General features: G+C 41.6%; 1 protein-coding gene across 7 annotated transcripts in view; it reads right to left on the bottom strand.

Moving 5' to 3' along the window:
- The window catches only part of PTPRG (protein tyrosine phosphatase receptor type G), a 610,647-nt gene that overhangs the window by 20,512 nt on the left and 563,523 nt on the right, over positions 1-26,612 (bottom strand). For all 7 annotated transcript variants that reach the window (XM_037903818.2, XM_037903817.2, XM_037903820.2 and 4 more), the window contains 8 exons: positions 19,493-19,584; positions 5,893-5,989; positions 4,609-4,691; positions 4,238-4,372; positions 3,843-3,977; positions 3,233-3,405; positions 1,559-1,694; positions 1,055-1,201 (listed from right to left, as the gene is read on the bottom strand). In XM_037903818.2, the coding sequence (XP_037759746.1) occupies positions 1,055-1,201; positions 1,559-1,694; positions 3,233-3,405; positions 3,843-3,977; positions 4,238-4,372; positions 4,609-4,691; positions 5,893-5,989; positions 19,493-19,584 (998 nt within the window). The remainder of the gene's footprint in view (positions 1-1,054; positions 1,202-1,558; positions 1,695-3,232; positions 3,406-3,842; positions 3,978-4,237; positions 4,373-4,608; positions 4,692-5,892; positions 5,990-19,492; positions 19,585-26,612) is intronic.

Raw genomic sequence — 26,612 nt, 5'->3', positions numbered from 1 at the left:
AAACCCAAGCCCCATGACCCTGAGTCAGCTGACCTGGGCCAGCTGCGGTTGTTGTACTGCATTGTAGACATACCCTTCAGTATTTCTGAATTTGTTGCCACCACTCTCTAAAAAACATTTTTATAGTTATTATTTACCACTTGGAAAAAATCTCAACTTTTTTCTGTGCTGATTTTTTTCTCCTCATGCAATTTTTTTTATTTGGTTGTTAAGTACCTGGAATGTCATGAATGCTACAGAAACCCAGAGTCTCACCAGGGAATTCAGGAAATGGGCTATTCATTTTTTGAATCATTTGGCACCCGGTTTAATTTGTTTAACGAGTTCAAGTCTTTAGCTGGTATTTGTCTGAGGGAGTTTATCTATGAAAACAGGGTCTGCACAGATTCACCTAACGACACACAAAGTAGTTTTAAATGTGTATCTAAAATGTAATCAGAAAATCTTAAATGGCTGGAGGCTTTTAATTCTTAAATGTGAGAAAACAGCAAACTTTTTTTTAAATGATGAAAATTATCTGTAATGTATTCCTGGAAAAGCGACAGCTGTAACAGCTGGGTTTTTTTTTTAGAGTCTCAAGAAAACTAATTAATCCCGTATGTACAATACTGATGTTTTTAATTGTGCTAACAACAACCATTTCCATTTGTTTTAACTGGAGATGGGTCTGAGACACCAAGTTTGGATCCTGATCTAGATCGAAAACTAATCAAATCTAAGGAGTGTTTGGATTCACCATTTTGGTTCAAGCTCCTTATAGAATGAGGGGTCAGCAGCATAGTTCAAATGAGTGCCCAACTCTCTCTTCACACCAGTTTTACCCTAGTATAACTCCATTGACTTCAATAGCATTAGTCCTGATTTACATCACTGTAACTAAGGTTGTTCAATCTGAAACTTGCCCAAAATTCAGGGGTGCTTGGACGCAGCGTTTTGGTTCAGATTCCTCTAGTTCTGCCGATTAGATATGATAGCAAAGACTCTCCATGTGATAAAAGATAGGGAGCTGTGGGGGTGGGGGTGAAATCACTCCTGATGCCTGATAAACCTTTACCTTGAATTGTTTCTCTAGTCGTGTCTTTCCTCCTATTCCAGGTATAAGAATGGTGTTAACATAACTATGCAGCTGGTTTGCAGATACTTCAGTCTCCTTCCCAAGGATGGCTTCCAGCAAGGCATCATGAATAAAAATGTACTGCTCCTAGAAAGGCCAGAGCAAGCAGTTTAAGAGTTAGGAGACAATTACACCGAGCAGAGTCATAAATGAAGGCGGACAGCACACTGAAGGAAATGGTTATATTTCCTTTTTACAGCAAGCTCACTCTATAAATACTGCTCAGACTGGAGTATACGTTCACGAGTATAATCTCAACAACACTTAAGAAGTCAAGGGAGGAATCAAAAGTTTCTGGTCTTGAAAGAAGACATTCCAAGTCACCAAAATGCCAGCTGAAACATATTCCACATTGAGAGAGAGGTAACTGAAAAACCTATTTCCTTTCTGATCGCATCATAAAAACGAACACTGCTTTGAATTCAGTATCGCTCCAGCCTTTACCTCTGTTTGAACGAGGTAGTTGCGCTGTGTCCTGATGTGTTTCAGGAAACCCAGGACGTTAACTGTGCTTTTGTCTTTTATCTGCTGCAGCATGCTGTCTATCACAATGTAGGTCCCCGTTCTGCCCACACCAGCACTGCAAAGGACAGGAAAGAAACCCTGATAATTCCGCTGTATGAAATTAAATGTTAGCAATGGCAAAACAGAGTTCCTACATTTCTGTCCCTAAATTTTGTTAGAACACCTTGACCCTCCTGATCATTAAAGCCCTTAAGTAACATGTTACATGCATTCTAGGATTTTAATCACATGAAAATGTGTGCTTATTTTAGCTATGTTTCCAAATGTTTGTTTCCTTTTCCCTCTCTAGCTTCCTTCTGAGGACATCTGCAGCGATGCCCCCTGCTGAGTGCAAGTGCTAACACCAGTGATTGCAGGTGAAATTCTATGCAGGAAGTCAGACTAGATGACCATTATGGTCAGACGATCTTTATTCTGACCTTAACATCTGTGAGAGCTCCCCCATTGCTAGCACTGGGTGTTCTATTCATAGCAAATAATGTAGCCACAGAATTTACTTGCTTTTCCTGTATGAAAGTTATCATAGAATATCAGGGTTGGAAGGGAGCTCAGGAGGTCATCTAGTCCAACCCCCTGCTCAAAGCAGGACCAATCCCCAACTAAATCATCCCAGCCAGGGCTTTGTCAAGCCTGACCTTAAAAACCTCTAAGGAAGGAGATTCCACCACCTCCCTAGGTAACGCATTCCAGTGCTTCACCACCCTCCTAGTGAAATAGTGTTTCTTAATATCCAACCTAAACCTCCCCCACTGCAACATGAGACCATTGCTCCTTCTTCTGTCATCTGCCACCACTGAGAACAGCCGAGCTCCACCCTCTTCGGAACCCCCCTTCAGGTAGTTGAAAGCAGCTATCAAATCCCCCCTCACTCTTCTCTTCTGCAGACTAAACAAGCCCAATTCCCTCAGCCTCTCCTCATAACTCATATGTTCCAGTCCCCTAATCATTTCTGTTGCCCTCCGCTGGACTCTTTCCAATTTTTCCACATCCTTCTTGTAGTGTGGGGCCCAAAACTGGACACAGTACTCCAGATGAGGCCTCACCAGTGTCGAATAGAGGGGAACGATCACGTCCCTCGATCTGCTGGTCGAGACTATTATCTTATCTGCGACCAGACTATTTCCCAAGAACTGTTTGCCATACAATCAATGCTAACATCTTTCAGACCATGGCTAGTTTGCAAACTAATTCCTTAACTAGGTCTTTGATTATTCGTTCATCTTTATTCACAGAGCATGACTGGTCAGCCTAGAGAGACACGGTATCGTTACTCCCTGGTTGGATGGCTGGAATTTTCTAAACAAACCTTAGAAATGTCCAGTGCAAACAGCAAGTGTGTGGAGTTGTTCATGTGCTTTGCCAGCACCTTTGTTTGCATCTGAAATTCACCCCTGTGTAGGCACCTTGCAGAAGACCGATGCATCACTGCTTGGATGAAGTGGTTCAAAGGCTTTGCACTGAGATGAGTTTCATTTTGCTTTGAACTGTTGTGTTAATAATCTGTTGTATTTGCTTGTTAATAAGAACCCACCTACATTACCTGTTGCATCCCAAGTGTGCTTTCCATGCCCTAGTTAACCAGAGTTGCCATACCTGCAGTGTACAAGCACGGGTCCCATTTCCGGGGTCCTGGCGGCCGAAGATCTCCTCACAAAGGTTAGCACAGGCAGAGCGTATTCTGGCACTCCCATGTCAGGCCACTGTGTATAGTGATACTGAATAACCGTTCGCTCGTTCTGCCGCCCTTTGGGGTTTCCTTTCTGACCCTGTATGTAAAACGTACCCAACAAGGAGATAAATATTAGGAAAGGGGAGGCCTGGAACTACTTCAGACTCTATCAACATGTTCAAACAAGCATGTGTCAGCTGAGACTAAAATGGAGACGTGCCCCTGCTCCCCAGGCTCTGCCTCTTGTTTGATGCAGACAGAGTCCCCAGCGAGAAATGCACAGGAGAGCGGGGAAAACAATAGCCATGAGAACTCCCCCGATGGAAAAGAAACACTGCACAGCTCCCCACTGTGGGTGCAGGCAATGCAGTGTAAATGCTTTTGCCAGATATCCAGTAACCCAGGTTTCACGTAGTTATTTCTCACCAGCCAGCTACTGAAAGTTGTACGCATAGCAGGCAAGACCCCTTGGCTTTGCTGGCATGATGCTTGCACTTAACAGGAAATTAACATGAACAGAGGGGGCTCACTCACCTTTTTCATTTTTGTGTTCCTGACTGTGAAACGGCGGACGGTGTAGCAGGCATGTACCTTTGTGCTCTTCAATGTGACTATAATGTTGCCGTATTCCTCGCTATTCTCCGTTGGCCAGTACTGATCACATTTTCTCTGAATAAAGGGAGAATTAGATGGGTTGGGGTCATTTTGGTTTTATTAAAAACATATTTAAAGTTTATTAGAAAGGGTAAAAGATCATGCCTAGTAATTTGTATCTCCGCTCTGGTATTTACACACTATATAGCAAGACGTTATTTGTGTATTTAAAGCTAATGGGTCAAATTCTGCCCATTCATGAATCGGAAGGCAGGATTTAATTCACTATATTAAATAGAAAAGGGCAGCCATTAACAAGCTACATAGTCCCTTACCCTTCCTTTTTCCACGAGGTTTGTAATCATGATAATGATTCCAGTATTTTGTTCCCAGATCATTCTCCAGAAATCTTCAAATGTAGACTTTAAAGGTCCCTGGGTAGCAATATAGGCTTTTGCTTTGTTGTAACCCTTCAAAGAAAACCAAAATGCAAAGTAAGATGAAAGCAGCAGCAAGGCAGATGTATTAATAATTTACAGGTAACAAAGAGAGGTTCCTTTCCTGTTCTGAATATTTGAGGAGTTTGTAGCAGGAGTCCAGGGGAAGTCAGAAAACACAAACACTTCATAAGGAGCAATTGGATAGATATCCCCTTTTATGAATGTATTTAAAATGAGAGAGGAGAAAAAATATTCAAACAACTTACATCAACATAATTAGCATTAATGTAGTCACTGTGCTTAGAATCTTTTCCTGGAGAAGGCCTTAGTTTCACCCTACTGTGATCATCTATGAGAAAAAACAGCAGAGAAGCACGAAGGGAAAGTACATTAAAAATAATGCAGGTAAACCATCCCATTTCCTAACTATTTATGGGTGATATTCACTTTGCCTGCACATAACCTGTGTAAACTGACTTTACAGTGATGGAAAGGGAAGGGTCTGCTCTCATGGATCTGATTGCAGGATCACAACCTTGGGCTGTACACAAATGAGGAGTGTTTTGTTTTTTTTTTAGTATGTGACAGCGTCCCTTTAAGAAGTATGAAATGGGAGGAGTAGGTGTGTTAGGAGTAGGGGGACCTATCGAAGGACCGCCCCCTTACCGTAGTATCTGAGTGCCTGTAAGGTCTCTCCACTCCCGTGGTGTCTTCCAAGACCCACCCTAACCACTGGGCCATCCTCCCTCTCAGAGGATGTAAGTCAGAGGGTTGTATTTTTTATACAATTAAAATCATGCTGGATTTGTCCCATTTGCGTTTGGTGTTCTTGAGTGCAAAGCTCTGCATTGTGCCCTTTACAGGAGCAGGAATTCAGTACTGTTATACAATATGTGTTGACTGCCAATCTCCCATCAGTTCTACATGAGAGATGACAACAGAGAAAGTTATTCCACCTCCCAGCTCAGACTCGGAATAATTTGCAGTCCTGAAACAGACTTCAGCTTTGCAATTCTCCGAAGGATGATGAGAGAGACCTGCAATGTGCTAAGAAGGTCATTGTTTGTCCAAGTCGCTCTCTCTCGTGGAGCAGTTTGAAATGTGACAGACATACCGATCTCAGCTTTAGCATATTTGGGAAGATAAATGAATCCCAAGGATCATCAATAAAACACTTTGATCCACCACACATCTCCCTTAAGTCGTTTTTCAGATTAGCATATAGAGTTCTGCCAGTAATTTGTTCTTAATTATTCAGTTGCATTGTCTTATGCAGGACTGCTACTTTTGTAAGCTAAACTTGCAATATCTAACACCAAACTGTCAACGTTTTCCCAGTAAAAAGTGTGGGTGAAACCCTGGCCCCATTGAAGTCAATGGCAAAACTCACATAGACTTCAACAAGACTAGAATTGTAATTGTCAATTGCTGTCCCTCTCTGATTAAAATTAATTTTAAACAACCTGGGTTTTCCTCTCATGCACTGACCTTCTTAGAACAGAGGGCCTTGTCCAATTTATGTACTGTATTTACTGTAAATGCTTACTCACATGCTAAAATGTTGATGTATCTGTTCTTGTGCTTGTTATCTGGGTGATTGGAATGTTCTGCTGTGATGTTCATGTCGGCTGTACAGCGTTGCACTTCCTAGTGACAAAATTATTCAGACGGAAAATACATAAATACAAAAACATTGTTTGTCTCATTTTACAACAACAACAGCTCTTTGCAAACATGTTTAAACATCAAATTTTAAGTGTTTGATTTATTTGTTGTAATCTTTTAATGTAGTCCAGTAAGACACATTCTGTTCAAATCAGGGATGTTAACTGAGTCCTGGTCTCTGATTACAGAATCAGGTCTCCTGAATGGGTAGAATTCACCCCCCTGCAAAGATCAGTGAAAGGCCTATGGATTAGAGCTGGTCGGATTAGGGTTTTCTCTCCCCCACAGAAAATGTTGACAAATTTAGTTTTCAAAAAATATTTCAATTCAAAATGGCACCACTGATAGAAGTCTAGGGTGATCAGATGTCCCAGTTTTATAGGGACAGTCCCGATTTTTGGGTCTTTTTCTTATATAGGCTCCTATTACCCTCCACCCCGGTCCTGATTTTTCACATTTGCTGTCTGGTCACTCTATAGAAGTCATAGTTTACGTGCTTTTCTCCTCTGTAAGCTGAGCTTTCTAGACAGCCTACATCTCCCAGGATGCACCAGTTTCTACTCTCTTGACCAGAAGGGGTGTGTCAGAGGAGTCACTGGCCATGGTGCATCATGGGAGATGTAGTCCAAAATATAATTTAATTAGAAAATTTTTGACCAGCCCTACTGTGTACCTATTTATGTTGCCTTCAAAATATGGCTTTAAAGGAATGTAAGTGATGTAGTGGTAATTTGTTAGCTTTTTGCACAGGATTGACTTCAATCTAATTTTTTAAAACTAGATCTGATGTTTATGAAAAGTACATTAAATACAACTGATGGCAATGACTGAAGAGTAAAAACATTTTTTTTGAAAGAAAAATCTAATGTTATCCATGTTTAGGTCCATATATTTAGGCAATTCATCTCATTTATATAACAGAACAAGGGTAAGAGGTACAAAGGGATTTATGTGCCTCAAAATGCAGAGAGCTGCCTACTGGAGTTTACAAAAATGTCTAAGTAGTTTAGGTGCCTGACTCCTACTGACTTTCAGTTCTCAGCATAATTCTAGCACGCACAATTACACCATACAATGTGGGTCTGTTAAAACAGCAGAGTGGGTGTCTTCTCCTCACAGCATTAGCATAGCAGAGATTTGCCTTCTGCCAGATTCAGCGAAAGAGTTACAAGGTTTCAGAGGATGTTTTGCAGACTTCGCCAGTCTGACATGTCCCTGTCCTAATCTGGGGTGATATTTAAATCAATTAACTCATAGGCAATATCACGTTCAAGGTAGACTTTCTTTCATGTGCTTAATCACAATCTCAAAATGTTACCACTCTTTTACATCCAGAAAAAAGATCCTAATGACAAAGTTAAGAGCTTAGCATCTTAGCATTAACATTGTTATTCCATTTCTTTCCACACTTTTTGAAAATAGTTCAATGCATGTTTGTATAAATACATGTTAGAAGAAACTATGCTTATAAAGATTTTTGTGGGCCCAAGAAATCCCTTCCCAAAACCCAATTCTCCCCAAGGTTATGGGGTACCAAATTATTTTGTACTAGAGGCTTAAAAAACCACCGTATAGAACCTGCCTAGTAAAGGAAGTCATTAGCAGTGCACAGCTGCTACAAAGATCAGGAGCTAAGTGACAGAGAAAATTATCAAGAGAAATGCTATACAAACAGCAGATGTAACAGAGTTCAGAATTATGCAGACATTTCACAAAGGGGTTGCATAGTAATTCTGATATTTTCCACAGCATTTCCATTTTAAAAGTGCAAAGTATTCTAAATCCAAGTACATTTTGTGGCTTTATATTCACAAGGCGCTCCCCAGTGAACAGTTGCCTTTCTTGCTCTTCCATAGGGAAGAACATACTACAGTCAAGGGGATGATCTCAGCAAAGACAAAGAAATCCGGCTGAATCATCAGCTGGTTTAAATGGACAGAATTTCATTTCTAGCAAGGAAAAGAATTTTTCATATTAATGTGTGCACTTTTTCTAATTCTGCCTTGCAGTGCCAGTATGCAGAAGACGGGAGGAGTATGCTCATTTCTGGTGCTCTGGTTATACAATAGGAAACATCAGTTCAGTCTAAACCACAGTTGGAAAACTGATGATCATTTTTGTTGCATTTTAGACTTTTAGATCGTGTCATTCCTCTATGATTGTATGGCACTCATCATTTTTTTTAAATTCCTTATGTTCATTACGAACCTTTTAAAAATGGTTATTAGTGTCCCAACATTTACAGAAAACTCCTGCAGAATTTAATAGAGAAGAATCCAATAGTGTTCTACAGAGAGTACTCTAAAGAGCTGTCGAATTTAATAGAGAATTATATCCTTGCTAAGGAATTCTCCATGATGATTTAAATACTGCATTGTAAATGTATCACTTTCTATTAACTTCTATAGGATTTTTCCAGAAGGGAATGATTTATAAGGTTAATCACTTTAATTAACCTTTTTTATGTTGCCCTTAAAAGTACTGGAGGAGTTGGAATAATGCCACTATAGCTTCAGCTCCGGAAAGGGAAATTTCCAATCGTAATCTCCTTATGGTAGAGGGGGTTAACACTCACTGAGTGGCAAATACAGCTCGGGGACTGAGTGGTATAAGTGATCAACCTAAAAAGTGCCAGTGGCTAACTTGGCAGACAAGTGTTGAGGGTAGGGCAGCTTTTTGCCCCGAGAGGCGGAAATGGCTCTCAGATTATCTACCAATATATCTACCAATGTGATATATGCCATCATGTGCCAGCAATGCCCCTCTGCCACGTACATTGGCCAAACTGGACAGTCTCTACGTAAAAGAATAAATGGACACAAATCAGACGTCAAGAATTATAACATTCAAAAACCCATCAGAGAACATTTCAATCTCTTTGGTCACTCTTTGGTTACAGACCTAAAAGTGGCAATTCTTCAACAAAAAAACTTCAAAAACAGACTCCAACGAGACACTGCTGAATTGGAATTAATTTGCAAACTGGATACAATTAATTTAGGCTTGAATAAAGACTGGGAGTGGATGGGTCATTACACAAAGTAAAACTATTTCCCCATGTTTATTCCCCTCCCCCCACACTGTTCCTCATACGTTCTTGTCAACTGCTGGAAATGGCCCACCTTGATTATCACTACAAAAGATCTCCCCCCACCCCAGCTCTCCTGCTGGTAATAGCTCACCTTACCTGATCACTCTTGTTACCGTGTGTATGGTAACACCCCTTGTTTCACGTTCTCTGTGTATATAAATCTCCCCACTGTATTTTCCACTGCATGCATCCGATGAAGTGAGCTATAGCTCACGAAAGCTTATGCTCAAATAAATTGGTTAGTCTCTAAGGTGCCACAAGTACTCCTTTTCTTTTTGCGGATACAGACTAACCCGGCTGCTACTCTGAAACCTCTCAGATTTGGGTGGATCAGGCTTGGAAGCTTTGGATGGCAGCTGATTGAGAAGGTAAACTCTGAATGAAAACTGCCAGTGTGCCAGCAAAGTGGGCCAGTGCCAGTGGGCTACTTAGTTCCTAGGTTCTTCATGTATTATGGATTCTTCATGCTCCAGTCATTTAAAACATGCTACCACATTGGGGATAGCTGATGTGCCCTCTCGCAGGCAACAGCAACACATTAGGAAAGACCTGGAAATTGCAGCGTGGAATGTAGGTTCACTAACAGGTAGGTCAGGAGAGATGGCAATGACTGGAAGGAAAATCCATATACTATGTCTCCAGGAAATTAGGTGGTGTGGATGCAAAAGTAAAATCTTGAAAGGTGGATTTAACATTTTTTGGCCTGGAGGAAAAAGAAAATGAATGGGGTAGCTACTATTGTGACCCCAGAGATTGCTCAGGGTGTCATGAGGGTAGAAAGAAGAGACCGACTGACAGCACTATGGCTGATGACAGAGAGTAGGGTTATGTGTGATGTCAGCATATGCTGTGCAATGAGGTCGACCGATGGAAGAGAAGAAGAGCATTAGCAATGAGCTAGCAGAGTGTGTGGTTATGAGTGACAGTATCATCTTGTTAGTGGTTGGGGGTGATATGAACTTGCTGTCCATGAAAGGAGTGGTGGGTAAATTTGGCTTTGATAAAAGAAATGCAGAAGGAGAGAAGTGGGTTGGGTGGTGTTTGTTCTACGGATTTGCAGTGGTGAATACATGGTTTGAAAATAAGAGAATCCCACACGGTGACATTCTACAGCAGAAAAAGTAAAACCCAAGTAGACAATATTTTGATAAGAAGAGAAACACATGAAAAAGGTGAAAGCTATAAAGGTTACACTAAGTGAATATGTGCCAGAACAAGGTAAGGTATTAATAGCTAAAATCTGACGGCAATTTGAGATAACAGGAAAGAAGATGAAATTGAGGAAGAAATTGCATTGGTGGTTTTGTAAGAGGGAGAGGGGGAGAAAGGAAGAGTTCTGCCAAAAAGTAAAGGAAGGCTTTCATGCTTTGCCAACAACACTGAAGTCATTAAGGCACTGGAAGTAACATGAGGCAGAGATGAGGCACTTTCAGAGAACAAGCTGGTGGTGGAAGTCACATGTACAAGAGAAGTTAAAAAGAATAAAGAATTATTCAAAGAGTTTGAGGCAGCAGGTCATGATAATGAGAATACAAAATTCATACAAACAGGCAAAAAAAGAGGCTAAGAAGGCAGTTGCCAAGGCAAGAATGGATGCTTGGGAGGAATTATACAGAAAGCTGGAGAAGATGATAGCAGGAAATTGGTTTGGGGGTTGTTAAAAGAGAGAAACAATGAAATACAAGATTTGAAGAAATCTGTGTGTGAAGGATGGGAACTGTGTGGTGACTAACCCTAAAGAGGTGGTTGAAGTACAAAAAAAAATTGTCAAAGGCTGCTAAATGAGAAGAAGGAGTTGCAAATGCAAGCACCACCAACAATTATGGAGAAACCTCAAAAGGTATCGATCACAGTAGAGGAGGTAGAAGCAGCACCGAAGAAGATGAAGACTGGTCAAGATGATATAATCAAGGAAGTTGGACATACTGGAGCAAAGTGGCTTCACAGATGACTATGGGTTTGCTGGGATCAGGCAAGAATATCAGATGACAGGAGAATGGGATTGATAGTGCCTCTTTGGAAGGGTAAGGGTAATGTAAATAATCCAAACACTTATCGGGACATCACCTGTTAAGTCAGCGTCTCAAAGTCCTTGAGAAAGTTTGGAGGCATGGTTGAGGTGCAAGGTGGAGGAAAATAAAGAAGAGGAGCAACATGGCTTTAGGCAGTGAAGGCGTAGTATAAACACAATATTTGCAATGAGACAAGTGTGAAAGAACGATAAATGGAGAATATTACTGCTATGTAGCTTTTATGGATCTTGAGAAAGCATATGAGTTGGTTCTGCAGGAGCTGATGTTTGGAATATTGAGATGGGTGGATGGGAGGGAGACTTTAAGAAGTGGAGATGATAGAGGAGCTGTATCGAGGGCCAAGAGCTAAGCTGGCCAAGAGCTAACAATACATGGAATTTCAGCAAGTTTTCAGGTGACGGTGGAACTGAGACAAGGCAGATGCTGAGTCCACTTCTCTTCACCCTAGTTATAGAGTTAATTAGTAGGAGAAACAAGCCTGTGGGGAGACAGAGAAAACTAATGTATACTGATGGTTTGGCCCTTTTGGCTGACAGGAAAGAGAAACTGATAAATATGGTACCAGAGTGGGCATCTCTGGCTGAAAATCATGGTTTGAAGGTAACACAGAAAGAAAACTGAAGTTATGCAAGTAGGAAAGGTGGCTGAAGAAGTACTCATTGAAGATTCAGGAGAGAAGCTGAATCAGAAAAGGCACTTGTGCACTTGGGAAGTACTCCTAGTGCCACCTGAGAAAGATCTGCAGAATTGAAAAGAAGAACCCAAATGGCAGGAGTTCTGTGGGACTGGCAGTTAAGTAACAAACAGAAAGGAAAAGCATATGCTGCGTGTGTTTGTCCCTGCCTGCTCTATGGTTTGGAAATGGCGGGTCTTACAGAGATGGAAGAAAAGAAGATACAGGTAAGTGTGGTGAATGGCAGGCAAGCGGAGGGTAGTCACAGTGCACCTGGTAGAAATTAGAGAAAAGATTAACATGGGACTCTCAGCGATGGATGGGCTGGAGAGCACATATTTGAGGTGGACTGGAGATGTGATAAAAATGGGAGAAGAATGACCAGCAAAGAAAGCATTGGAAGAAGAGGACAGCAAGAAGGATGTGGAAGACCAAGTGTACGATGGAAAGACTGTGTCAAGAGATGTCTGAAGAGAAAAGAACTGGAACTCCAAAACCTACAAACTATGCCATGAACCAAAAGGAGTGGCGAAGAACTGTGAGTATCTCTGAGTTGGGAAGTGAAGTGACTATTTTCTTAACCACACTATGCTCCCAGATGGCTAACAAAAAGTTAGTAGAGAGGTGAGATCATGCATAAGCTGGTGACAAACATGGCCATGGAACAAGAGGTCTGACACAGTGAGAGCTGATTATTTGAAGATGTCTTTTCTTAACACTTAAAACTTGAAGAGAATGTTACTGCCTTTGAACTAAACAAAATGGAGACTGAAGTCCTCTGCCTATCCAGGGTACAAATAACCCCTAGAGGCAAAGCTCCCTGACACCACCTTCCTCCCAATATGCCACGACTTCTTTTTCTTATGGGATAGCTTAAAGGAGAGAGGGCAGTGTAGTCTCCAGGCCCTCTCTGCTGAGAGTGTGATTGGGGTTTTGTGATGTGGGCATCCTCCTCTAAGAACTGGACTGAGGACATCAGTTTGTCTCACATAGGCCACCAAACAAAGACCTGATATTCCCCAGGAATAGAACCGGTGTCACTGAAAGACTACAAGAGCTCTGGTTCTTTCTCTACAGTAGGAACTCTTCTTCCGGCACAAGTTTCCCTAAGCTACCTCAATCACACCAGCAGCATGGGACAGTCATTATTATTATTTGCATTACAGTAGCATTCATGTGTTTTCCAACATATAGCGAGACACAGTCCCTGCCTCAAAGAGCTGGCAGTCTCAGGAAACACGTGGCAAAGGAATAAAAAAATCAACTGTTTCTAAAAATATAATTATCATTTCTCTCTAAATGTCCCCCTTAGATGGCTAACTTCCTACAGGATTAATGGTAGAGATGGATCTTGAGGAAGTGTTTTAAGGAGGACTGTTGCCTTATGAACTAGTTCAGGGAGGGTGTTCCCTGCAGAAGGGGCAGTGTGGGAAAAAGTACAAAACTATTTTGTTGTCTGAGAAGTACACAGATGAGATGAGGAGATCAGGGCTGACAGAGCCAGTGGAAGGGAAGACATGGTAAGAGATAGCATCAGAAAGGTAGGTAGGAGCACAGTGATGAAAGGCCTTGAAGGAGAGAATAAGAAACCTAAAATGGGGTGGAAAATCCAGTGGAGAATCAAAAAGGAGTGTGACATTCTCAGAATGGCAGGCAGCGTAGATGATCTGAGCAGCTACATTTCTCATGAGGTGTTGTGGGTGTCGCAGAGGCCAGGGGCAAAAGGTTGCAGTCGACAAGACAGGAGATGATGTAGGTAGATACAGTGGAACTCTAGTTACTTATCCTCTCACAATGCCCATTCTGCAGGTTCTAATGCCTACATTATTCTGCTGCTCTATGTAAAACACCACTAATTTGGGGCCAAATAAATCCTGACATCCTTACTCTGTGTTTTCACTCAGGTAAACTCCACTATCAGTTTGACTGTGTAAGGAGTAAGAACTTCAGGTTTTAGCTGAAAGGATTCTTGTTGGCTTATTGTGGGCAACGGGGTCTGGAGCATTTTTTAAAAATTCTCCTCGGTCTCTTTTTATTGAATTTAATTCAGTCTAGCTAATGTACTGGTGTCTTTGATGTTTAACGTCTCAGAACACAGTAGTGTTTGAAGATCAGTGGATAATTCTCTTGTTGTGTCCTTTTCAACTTATTGACAACTCAAGAACCCAAAGTATCTGGGTTTAATCAACCTTTACTTACTGTAAGAAATGTTATATTCAGTGCTATAATGGCTAGCTTTTAATTATATGGTCCACGCAAATACTAATTGGGAATTAATATACCAAGGTTTAATGACTCATTTTCATTGCCTTTCCGAAACAAGTTACAGATTAGTTTTTTTAACTTCAAAGAATTTTCACAAAATTAAAGCGTAAAATCGAATTGCTACATATCTGGTAACGTGAACTAATGAGCGAAAAGTTTCACTGGAATGGCTGATTGTGAACCCAGTCTTTTGACTTGAATTCTGTGGGCATTACATGTCTCCCATTATTTTAGGTCAGTTGCCTTCCTATCATCAGGAGATTTTTAGGCATATGAACAACGATCGGGAGGTTACGTGAGTAGATTAAAGGAGCTTTATTTACAGGCATATATAAAAAAAGATCAGTAGTTATGTTTGAAAATTATTTTGGTATGTTGAGGATGAAAGCAACGAGTTCATTCATCACTAAGATCATTTTTATCATTGCCCCAAAATCATAGGACTCTTGTCTGCCAACTTTTTGTAATTCTTGCAGCGGGTCCTGCCTTATCCCGGCAAAGGCTAAGACGACATACTGATACTCACCCAGTAGCTTGCAAGGATCTAGCAATAGGTATAGCATAGAATCTTTTAAGAATCTAGCACAGGTATAAATCCTTCAATAACATTAGACAGAGGGGTGGTTGGGGATAGTCTATACAGAAGCAGGGACAAAACAAATTACACAAGCTAATATAGAAGTGATAATAGGCGGTGAGACAACCATCCTCACATTCACTGTCTTGTTACATTTGCTTGTTGCATCTTCTCTTTCATTAGCGCATGAGCTCTTAGGAGCAGGTCAACCCGTCTGTTTGTACAGCGCTGAACACAATGGGGCCCTCATCTGGATCAAGGCCTTCAGGTGCTACCATAAGATACACAATTAGTAAGAGAAAGTCCAGGATTTGGGCTACCCTTCTGTACTGTTTCCCTTGAATTTTGTTTGTGAATTTACAAAAACTGTTTCCTGGGGTTAAACATTCAAACTAGGTAACAAGAATATTGGATTTCAGGAAGAGTCTATGATGGAATATGGATGCTCCTCCATCAGGTAGCATCACAGTACATGCATCTTTGGTCTTTCCAGTCTATCCCTCAGAAGTTCAATACAATACGGAAATGCACAGACTGGGATATTAAAATGTTAATCTCTGACTGTAGCAGCTTTTGGCCAGGTCTACACTTAAAACTTTTGCTGGTTTTGAAATATCAGTTAGGAGTGTGATTTTTTTTCTTTAATGACATTTTTATACTGGCAAAAGCCCTAGCGTCGATGCAAGTCTACCAGCAAAATCCTGTCTTTGGCTGTGTCTACGATAGGAGGGTGTGCCGATACAATTATTCTAGCACAGTTATCCTGGCAAACCTCTTCTAGTGTAGACTAGGCCTTAGGGCCAGATCCTCAAAGACAGTCAGGTGTCTAACTCCCATTGACATCAGGAAAAGTTTGGGAACACAGTGATTTCTCAATCTTCAACAGAGCTCTTCAGAAACAGAAACATTATGGATCACCGTATAATAAAGATTCAGTGACACCCAAACTGCAACAGCTGCAAGGACAAAGTTAGCAGATCTGTGCCACATCTCAAAAGATATGGATTTATGCTGTTTTCTTATATTTCAGAGCTTTCTGAGAAGGTGTCACTAGAGCATAAAGATATTTTCAATTTATGTGGCGAGGGAGGTAGACAGGCTGCCTTCAGTTCAGCTAGCCTGCTCAGACTCCAAATTGGCAGTGAATCACCATCCCCATGTGTCTACCGGCAGCAGACAGGTCTGAGAAGTTTACATTTACCCAATCTAATCTTTCCAGCAGCAGGGCTGACCCACCCACTAAAGAACTGGAGGTGGCAAATAAAATTATCTGATCTATGAAATCCAAATAGTGTATTATGCTATAAAAATTCATAGCTGGCTCTTTGGAGACTTCCTGATCTAATATCCCTTTCTTAGAGCCAAAGGACACAGCTATGCTAACAAAACTCACTGTCTTACTCTAGTAATAGGCCCAACTGAGGATAGAAAGAGAAGGTCCCTTGTGGGAGAAGGAGCTTCACTCTAGGAGGAGGCAGAGAGCTATCTATCGCCTCATATACACAGGAGCTCTCAGGGCCAAATCCAGCAACACCCCAGAGAGTCCGACTGGGCTCCTTTTTCCCCCCTCCTCCGAGTGGGCTGGAATGGCCTGCTGATTTACATACTTGCAGAAGCACCTCCCAAAATCCCTGGCAGCATACCACAGAGCATTGCTGCAATGTACTTGGGGTATGGGACACCCAAATCCTACTCCAAAGATGCAGTGTAGACACAATGGACCAGATGCAACCTAGGACGTCTGTGCCGTAGGGAAAAGGTGCTGGAGCGGTTTCTTAAGTAGCAATGCAACAAGGGCGTTGCATCCCATTGGATTTCACAGGAATTTTATTGTTATTCATTTATATTCTTCAGAATTGGAGCAAGACCAGAAATCCTACTTTAGAAATTTCAAGAGGAGGTTCAGAAAGCACCATGGACAACCATCCATTGTGGGCATCAGTTTAAAAGGCTGTTTTGTTGGTCAGTCAGGTTCTGGACTTTAATTTCTAGTTACTTCAAAAATAATAAATTCATTGTTTTCAAGGTTAACCTTAACCATTCTCTCTACGTAAGAAAGACTAGCTAACTAGACACTAAAGCATCGACTTGCAGTATGATTCCCTGTTGGGAATATGGATGTACTTTGGATCTACCTTCCAGGGGAAGCTTGTGAATTCAAAGTCCTTTTCTTCTTTCATAGAAAATGCTCCCCAAGCATATTCACAAAATATTTCAATGTAATTATAGCTCATTTTAAGAGAGAGGCAATTTTGAGTATTGGGACACTTTGCTTCCAAAGGAATGCTCCTTATACAAGGAAGCTCCCAATACAACTCAAGGCAAGCTCCCAAAAACACAGGAGAGGATTTATACCAAAAAGATTAATCAAACATAACACGACTTGTGCCTTCTACACAGGGCGGACCTCAAGTGTTCCCAGCATGCTCATTTCCCTCTTCAGTCTATTTCACAAAGACACAAAGGGGAAAAACTTCCTACCGCAGAATTTTTGAAGCTACTTCGGGACCTCCTCTCACACTCAAATGTCCCCATCCACGAAGAGGGCTGTCTCTCTTTGCAAAACTTACTCTTTTTCCTGTGCTGGGTACAACTCTTTCAGAGTCCAGGCTCCTGTTTTCTCTTTGTCCAATTTCATTTTCCAGCAGAAGGTAAAGTTTTCAAAAACGCCTAAGTGACTTAAGAACATGAGTCCCATGTTCAGAAATGACTTAGACACTAAGGAGGCTGAATCACTCTGTCAATGAGATGTAGGCTCCTAAGACACAAAGCCACTTCTGAAAATGGGACTTAAGACTTCTAAGTCACTTAGGTGTTTCTGAAAATATTACCCTCTGTTCTTATCGAACCACCCCACCCTCCTTATCCTCTCACACCAGTGTAATCACGAGCAATTCCACTGATGTCTAAGGAGAATCAGGTCCCTTCATGAGTCAACAAGAGACCTTATGCCACAAAAGGACCTTATGCCACAACTGCATCAACCCATTATCTTTTCAAGATGATCATTCTACCTCTCTTTCAGGAGAAGAGATTCCATTTTTACTTGTTTTTAAGGAAACCTGGGCCAAATTCTGTTCTCTCTTACATCAGTATAAATTTGGAGTAACTATACTGACTTTAAAGGAATTACTCCAGATATACACCAGGGCAGAGAGCAGGATTTGGCCTAGGGAGTAAGTACTCCACAAAGAAAATTACTTCCCTTCATAGGAGACTGTGAATCCCCAAGAAGAGAACTAATTGGCTCTCTCTCCTGATGAGCTACCGTGGGGCACCAGTCACAGAGGGGAGTTCCAGTACGAAGGGAAGAAAAGGGCTATCACCGCAGTGTGTTCCTCTGCCAAAAACACAGGTGGAAGATGTCCAACGTTTGTTAATAGGAATGACTGTGAGACAGCTGAAGCAAAGCCTATATTAAGTCAGATCAAGTTTACAGATGTGTAGCTGATTATTTTGAATAATTAAATGGTGTCAAACCCAGCTGTGATGAATAGCACTGGGGGCTCAATTCATAAATAATTGAGAAGACTGAGTCGCATTTGATCATTCTGATCAAATTCTACTCTCTGGAGGATAAATGTTTGTCCTGAATACCATCAACATTGTTAAATGCCTCAATATTCCTGCTCAGCCATCCAGCCAGCAGCCAATTGAACTAAATCACTTTAACACCTCACCCATTTGCCGTTCTCATGAATACAAAATGTCTATGACTTACACAACAGTTTCCGAGTATCAGACAATGCAGCCACTCACACAGACTGCAACCAAACAGAGGCAGTAAATGTTTTAAACGATCCCATAAAAGACAATTCCTGCACATAGTCTTGTCTTTATTGCATTCAGCGACGAGGCTTTAGATATGAGACCACCAATTTTGCTCCGTTGTCGTGTTTGTAAATACAGCTGTCTTTATGATCCATCCATAACATTTTAAAATAGGCATATACTGGTGAATATCACCCAGCGTGGTCCCATCGTGCCCTCAGTGGAGGCAAAGCCACAGCTGCATACCATTTACCAGATTTCTCAGCTGAAAATACCTCTTAAGTGCCAATATTTCCAGCCTCAATTGTGAACTGACTGAAAGGAACTCCTGTTAACGCAAGCTACAGAATAACTGTTCTCACTCAGTAGTGCCTGGGACTACAACCCTTACTCACACCCACTAGGGCTTACTCCTGTGAGTAGTTCCAGGGGCATCACTGACGCTACCTATGTTACTCAGCATGTGTAACAATTGCAGGTTCAATCCCTTATTGATCGCTAAGCTCCAAAAGCTGTTTGTTACTAGGTGTAGAATACATAAGTGTCGTGTATCTGGACTTCGAGAGAGAAAGGGCTGTATTCTAATCTCAGTTTCACTCTGATGGAGGTGTTCCGGATTTACACTGGTGTAACTCCAATCAGAATCTGGTCTAGATATTTTAAAATATTCGCATAATATAAATACTGTGGGCCAACCTGGAAGCCCTTACTCACTTTTCACTCTGACAAAAAGCCCAATGACTTCAGTGGGCGTTTTTCTGAGTAAGGAGTGAGTAGAAAACTGAATAAGGACTTTGGGATCTGGCCCAACATAAACAGGTAAGAACAGCAATTTCCGTGTCCCTGTTTAACGTTGCTTACTAAGGGGCAGATTCTACCACCCTAGTTCACCCTGAATCGTACCTTACTCCTCCTGGGCAACTCAGGAAGTAAGGTATTATTCAGTGTGAGCGATGGTAGCAAACCCTGGCCCACTGTGACTGGAATAAACTACAGCTTGTCCCTTACTGTGTGTACACAGAATGTTTTGTTATGCTAGGAAAAGGCTATTTCTTTAAAGGTTAATGAAACTTACCTCAAAGTCTTCTGAGAAGCCATGTTGGTTATTAGAATAGAGCTCACTGATATGTTTAACAAACTGTTTGACAGGAATGGCTTCCATATCATCTGTAGAAAGAGAAAGATATTCAGAGTTGCTAGGCCATGTTTTTTCTGTAAATATGCCTGATATGTTTCATATCTGAGACTGTGAGATCCATAACTCCATCTTCAACCTCAGGTCATAGAATATTTTACATGTGCCTTATTGGAGTTCTCGAGTGGCATGGTTTGTACTGTATATACTTACAAGAAATCCTAGCATATCTGTTACCGATATCTGGGTGCAACTGTTCACACAACATACTTAATCCTAGATATTACAAATATGAGTAGTGTTTTTGGCCTTGTAATGCATTTTTTCAGAGCTATCCTTTAGCACAAAGTTACAGTACCATTTTGTCAATTATACTTTTGGGAGTATTTTAATTGGGGGTATTTTAAAAATGAAAGTAGCTGTGAGTTGTCAGATAAGGAGACCATCAAACCCTGGAGCACTTTTGTGGCAACGCATTCTTTAAGAGTCACAGAATCGCCACACAAAAGACAAAGTATACGTTAAAAAATGACTCAGCAGTGACACAGGTGTATTTCCCGGAGTGGAGGAATTTCTCCTTTTTAATTTACAGTACAGTAGTATCCCAGTGAATCTGTAATGAAATACTATACGAGCATCATTAACATTCACTTGGAGCAAAAGACCAGCTTAGGCAGTGTCATTTGAGTTTTCTCTTCACTCCAAACACTGTTCCTAACATGGCACAGTCACTCCACCAGACTGCTAACCACAGAGCAATTTCCATTCAGTACGGCAATAAATCATGAACACTTTGAATGATGAAGAAACCAAACGTCTTGACTGATGCAATAAAAACCCCAGGACATTTCCAGTGTTCTGAAAGAAGTTCCTCGGAAATCAAGACATCATCAAAAACCAGGACAGTCCTGGTAAGACTGGGTACCCTCCACAGGCAGGGCTTGTCTAGAGGAACAATTAGTGCACGGCAAACTGGCTGTAAATCTGCAGCACGTTGAGGCTACATCTACACTACAGCACGATGCAGCTGTGCCACTGTAATGCTTCTGGGGGAGATACTCTGAGCCGACGGGAAAGAGCGCTCCCATTGACTCAGGGACTCCTGCCTCTGCGAGAAGCTCTCCCACCGACACAGTGCAAGCTACACCGGCACTTAGTTCGGTGTAACTTACATCACTCAGCGGTGCGGATTATTCACACCCCCGAGCGACGTAAATTATACCAAAGTAACCTGTAGCGCAGATAAGGTCTAAATATCTGTGTGGAACCTGCTACCTTGAGCTAAAAGCTCTCTAATGTTCATTGACCTAATCCTATTTCAGAGTGGAGTAAGACTTTGTCTACACTACAGGTTACTTTGGTATAATTTACGTCGCTCAGGGGTGTGAATAATCCACACCGCTGAGTGATGTAAGTTACACTTACCTAAATGCTGGTGTAGACGGCTTCTCCTGCTGACATAGCTACCACCTCTCATGGAGGCAGGAGTTATTAACGGGAGTGCTCCCTCCTGTCTCCACCACAAGCACAAGCTACGCCAATGCAGCTGTGACGTTGTAAGTGCCGTAGCACAGATGTAGCCTCAATCAAAGCACACTGGAACTTTGTGCGTGTGGTAGCAGGGTCCACATGGACAAACAGTGTGTGACATGCTAGTGCACTATAGAGTTACAGCCCAGCTGCTCTATTCATCTGGACAAGCCCTCTTATTTCTGGGGTCTCAATGTTGCTACATTCACCACTTCAACTGGTAAAATCCCTGTGCTTTCAGGCCGTAATTAGATAATGCTTGCAAATTGGCATTTTGAAAATGTAATGTAGAGCAACACAAGTGTGATTATTTTCAGCATGTGCATTAACTTATTGCCCGATGGTTACTATTGTCTGATTGCATCATTCAAGGCATTATTAGACATTTATGTATTTTATTTAATGTCCTTCTGAAGATTACATGTGGCTTATGTTCACTTCAGGTACCTGTGATGTGTTTTTCCTCCCATATGGTTTTTTGCTACAGCTGCAGTATTTTCTGCATTCTCCTGCTTTTCAAAAATATCTACGTTACGATGGAAAAAAATCCAAATATTGCTATCGGTATTCAGCAAAATTTAAAGATAAACAAAGAGACATGTAACATTTACTATATTCGGAGTGAAAGATCTCTGGCAAACTACTAAACCACGAAGCGATCACCTATGCTTTTTTTTAGCAAAGGGTACCAATATACAGTATGCGTAAATGAGGTTCTACTTTGGCAAGAATTTTATAGATCCAACCCTGAAAACCTGATTTTTCTCTGGTTGATGGCAGTTACTAATGACCGTGTCATTACTCCTCTGCTTCCATTTTCTCAAGTAAGGCTTTGGGGGAGCTTTTTGCATCCACTGACATTTTCAAACTTGAATCAGCCTGAGAGGAAAATATTCTCTTTCTTCTATTTTATTAACAGGGGTAATTGTTTAAAATGTATTTATAATCTGATCACCTCATCCTGGGAATTTCGAACATTGAGAACATTTGATAAGAGTACGATCATTTTAGCAAATGGCTTTAGAATATCGCGAGCAATTTACAATATTTAAATACCAACAATGGTATATTATAATATTAGAATATAATAGTATTTCATTAAGATACATTTATGTTTCTACAGCCAAGACATTCAGGAATTCAGGGATCACAGGGACAGTAGTGCCAACAGTATGTAAAAGAATCTTCCCACTCCCGCAAAGTAAAGTATGTCCCGAGCTGCTGAGAAAACAGCTGGTGCTGTATTAAGGATTTCACATAATACAAAAATCACAGGGAAAATGCTGTTATTATTATTGTTATTATTTATTTGTCCTGTACTAGAGCCCAGAGATCGAGCTGAGATCAGGGGCCCACTGCATCAGATCAGGGTATCAAATTAAATTTTGCAGAAACTCCATTTTTAATTATGGTCGTTGCCCCGGCATACATTTAGGATGACAAACTCCCTTCCATCTTCTGAATTCCCACTGATTTCAATGAGCATTTGGTACCAAAGATCAAGGACAGAATATGGTCATTATGTATTAACTAAGCTGTTAGCTATCACTATTGCTCAGTGACAAAGTATCCTCACCTTTAGAACCACAACTAATTCTGCTCTTTCTTTTTCTTCTTTCTCCATGCAGCTTTCTCTGACTCTTTCCTCCTTCCCTCTTGTTGTCTCTCTCCTCCTCTCTTCCCTCTGTATGTTCTCTACCATAGCAACTCCCAAGTCCCTCCATGGGCTTCACCCCCACCCAGTTTCCCATCCTATTTGATAAAACGATCAGCAATGAAATAGTTAATAATGCTGATGTGACGCAGATGAACATCACAATGAGAGTAATGGGGGCGGGGGGAGTTCACACTTCCAGAGCTACTGTTTCCGCCTGCCTGCAGACTCAGGAAAACAGCACTGTAACCGTTGCACGTGCTTAGCATTTGAAAGCCTAACTTCTCCACCATGAAGGTTAGAAACTTAATAAAATAAAACAAAGGGTTAGATTCTATAGAATCTGAATATGCCATGGAAGAGGGGGAGGGTTCATAAATACATGGAGTGGGCTGGATCTGGCATGGGCCAGGTGTTTAACACCTCTGTGCTAGGCACCGTACAGACGCATAGTAAGAGACTCAGACTTAAAGGCCAGAAGGGACTGTTACGATCATCTAGTCTGATCTTCTGCACATTGCAGGTCAAGAACCCCATCTACCCACAGAACAGACCCATAACCTCTGGCTGAGTTACTGAAGTCTGCAAATCTTGATTTAAAGTCATCAAGTTACAGAGAATCCACCATTTACTCTAGCTCAGACCAGCCAGTGACCCATGCCCCATGCTGCAGAGGAAGGTGAAACCCCCCTCAGGGTCTCTGCCAATCTGTCCCAGGGGAAAATTCCTTCTCGACCCCAAATATGATGATCAGTTAGACCCTGAGCATGTGGGTGAGACCCACCAGTCAGACATGTGGGAAAGAATTCTCTGTAGTAACTCAGAGCCCTCCCTGGCTGTTGGAGATATTTTCCAATGGCCATATGTCATTTCAGGAACCCTTGTCAACTATCCCGTCAATGAACTTATTGAGCTCTGTCTTGAAACAAACTATGTTTTTTGCCCCACTATTCCCCTTGGAAGGCTGTTCCAGAACTTCACCTCTCTGATGGTTAGAAACCTTCGTCTAATTTCAAGCCTAAACTTGTTGATGGGTAGTTTATATCCATTTGTTCTTGTGCCAACCTTGGCCCTTAACTTCTCTCCCTCCCTGGTGTTTAGCCCTCTGACATATTTATAGAGAGCAATCATAGCTCCCCTTGGCCTTTGTTTTGTTAGGCTAAACAAGCCAAGCTCCTTAAGTCTTCTCTCATAAGGCAGGTTCTCCATTCTTCTGATCACCCTAGCAGCCTTTCTCTGCACCTGTTCGACTCCCTGCCTTGAAGAATTCATAATCTAAATAGACAAGATAGACAAACTGAATCCGGAATCCTTCTTCCCAGTCCATAAATACACCTTCATTCTCCCTGACATACAGAAGAAAGCTGTGATACTAAAGATATTTAAACTGACATGGAGTAGTTTGGCAAGGCCTTCAGGTACATTATCTAAATTTGATGCTGTGTGCTAGAAGCCTGATTTCTGGCTCTCTTCTTAAATGGAGCTGGCACAAATTAATGTAACGTAGGGCCATATTTTGCCCATCTGTAGTGCCCCCAAAACCTCCTAGTCAGGAGCATGAATTAACCTAGTTGGGGAGGGTGTGTTTTTGGCCACACGTGGCTTGGGAGATCTGTGCTAAAACACATACTGTACTAATATGGCACATTGTTGTCTGAAGGCATTTGCTCTGATGGTGACTGTCTAATCTGAAGAATCTTTCCTTAAACCTTTTCAAACAAAACATACTAATGTAAATGGATACATGAAAAGTTCTTTTTTCTTGCAGGTATCTTCAGTCACGAGGCTATGGTTATGCTTCTCTTCCATCTTAAGACAAATGAGCCTCAGAGACCATAACTCTTCTAGTCAATGGAAGAGATTAATGGAATCCTATAATAGCTAATTAGGAGCCCTAATGCTCAATGCATATTCCCTTTTGCACGGTTTACTTTTTCCCAGCCTAAAACCACACTGACATTTGTTAATGTCAATATACTGTACACTTTCTACCAGACCTCCAGTTTATTCAAAGGGAGGAAATGTTTTAAAAATGTGCCTGCATAACTAATTGCAAGTGCAAAGATGACAGTTCTTTATGGTACAGACGCAGCCCTCTGTTACACCGGTGTGAACAGAACTAGCCTGGTTTTACACCAGTATAAAATGTGAGCACAATCTCTCACCATGTTAATTTTCACTGGGAAACCCCTTGCTTTCCATGGCAGTGTACAAATGAGGTAAGCATGGGTAAAGATCTCTGGGTTAGAAGGATTTATAATCAGAGACTGCTCCAGTAGTCTGATGGAAGTGCCACATGTTACTGCGTGGGATATTCAAATCGGAGGCAAACTGGATCCATCCCTCCCTGGCCAGCAGGATCTGGGATTGCTCCAGGAGTGACTCCAGTTGCTCTATAGTGACCATGTGTTCAACTCTGGAGTGAGGTTGAGAGGCTCTGTAGGGAGATACCATATACATGGGCATTATGATGCAGAATGAATTTGAGAGAGGCATAATGCAACTCGCTTCCCCCCACAAAAGGAGTCAGCCTTGCTAACATGAAAAACCATTCATTTTTCACCTAAGAAAGGGCAAGAGACAACCAACATGGCACATGCAGTACATTCCTTCAGAAATCAATATGTTCAGTATATTTTAAAACTATAATGCTGGTACGGGTTCATATTTAAAAGGCTGTATAATTAGCAATGTGATTAGGAAGGAATCTTTCATCTATGTCCTGCCTAATAAACTTGCTCTGATACTTACTCTAAAGTAATCAGGGTCAATTAAAAAACCAGGGATATCGTATCAGACGTGGCACCTTCACAGAATAAGATCTCTGATTCATTTGTAACCGGAGAGCTCAACAGATGGTTTAATGGTATTGGATTGGAATAGACATTTTGGGTCCTGAGTGAACCCAGAAGGTCAAAATCAAAGTGACGCCTGACACTCCTCGTTTCTAGTTGGGGTTCTTGTTGGAGTTCTGGTGCTTCTCATGGTCCCAACCAGAAGTCCAGCACCCAAATCAGGAACTGTTCCTGAGAGGGAGCACCCCTGGCCTCACCCCTGTTTTCAAGTGCTCTCTTTTTTCAGTTATAATCCTGAATTGACCTTCTAAGTCAGCTGTGCTTCCCGTCTCTTTGGTGTTGTTTTTAAAAGCCAGATATACTCTTTATCGTACTTCACCAAACTGTATTGATTTTGTTTGTTACTGAGAGATTCAATTTTGCTCTCCAGTCTTCCAAACTTGACAAATGCCACGAAGTCACAGAACTGGCAAACTTCTGGAGATATAGCCACTCATTTGCTTCACTGTTACGTGTCCTTCTGACTCACCTTGTGACGTCTCCCAGTGGAGGTAACCATCCGCTCTCACACCACGGAAACGCCTCTTTTCTCTCTCAGTGATGCTGCCTCTCTAGCATCTAACCTAAAAATGTGTCCTCATAGCTCTCATCTTACACAAAAGAGTTTTACTGAGACACTGGAAAGAGGCACCTCCACTACCAGTCTTGTAGTGGGAATTGGATTTAACATCTAGCCTCACAACAGGGAAAAAAGTCAACTCTCTAGGGGACTCTCCCCTTGCAGCCCTGAGAGAGATTTCAACACTATAAAAGCCTCTTTTTGATCATGTTATTGTAGGGCCATGTGGCCCAGTTTGGTGGGATGTCACATGATGTCCCCTCTTCTGCCTCTTTCTCCTCTCATCTGCTTTCCCTTCCATGTTCTACTGCCTTCTTCAAGTCCCTCTCATTCTCCTTCCTCCTCGGTTCTCATTCCGTAGGGACGGATAGGTGTTAACTGCACATCGCTAAGCTACGCTCCAATACGGTGAGGCGCTCTCTCAGTTTCACTTTCTATTGTCAGGTTTCAGAGTAGCAGCCG

Source organism: Chelonia mydas, chromosome 7, assembly GCF_015237465.2.
Source record: "Chelonia mydas isolate rCheMyd1 chromosome 7, rCheMyd1.pri.v2, whole genome shotgun sequence".
NCBI lineage: Eukaryota > Metazoa > Chordata > Testudines > Cheloniidae > Chelonia > Chelonia mydas.
This window is presented reverse-complemented; position numbering and strand designations above follow the sequence as displayed.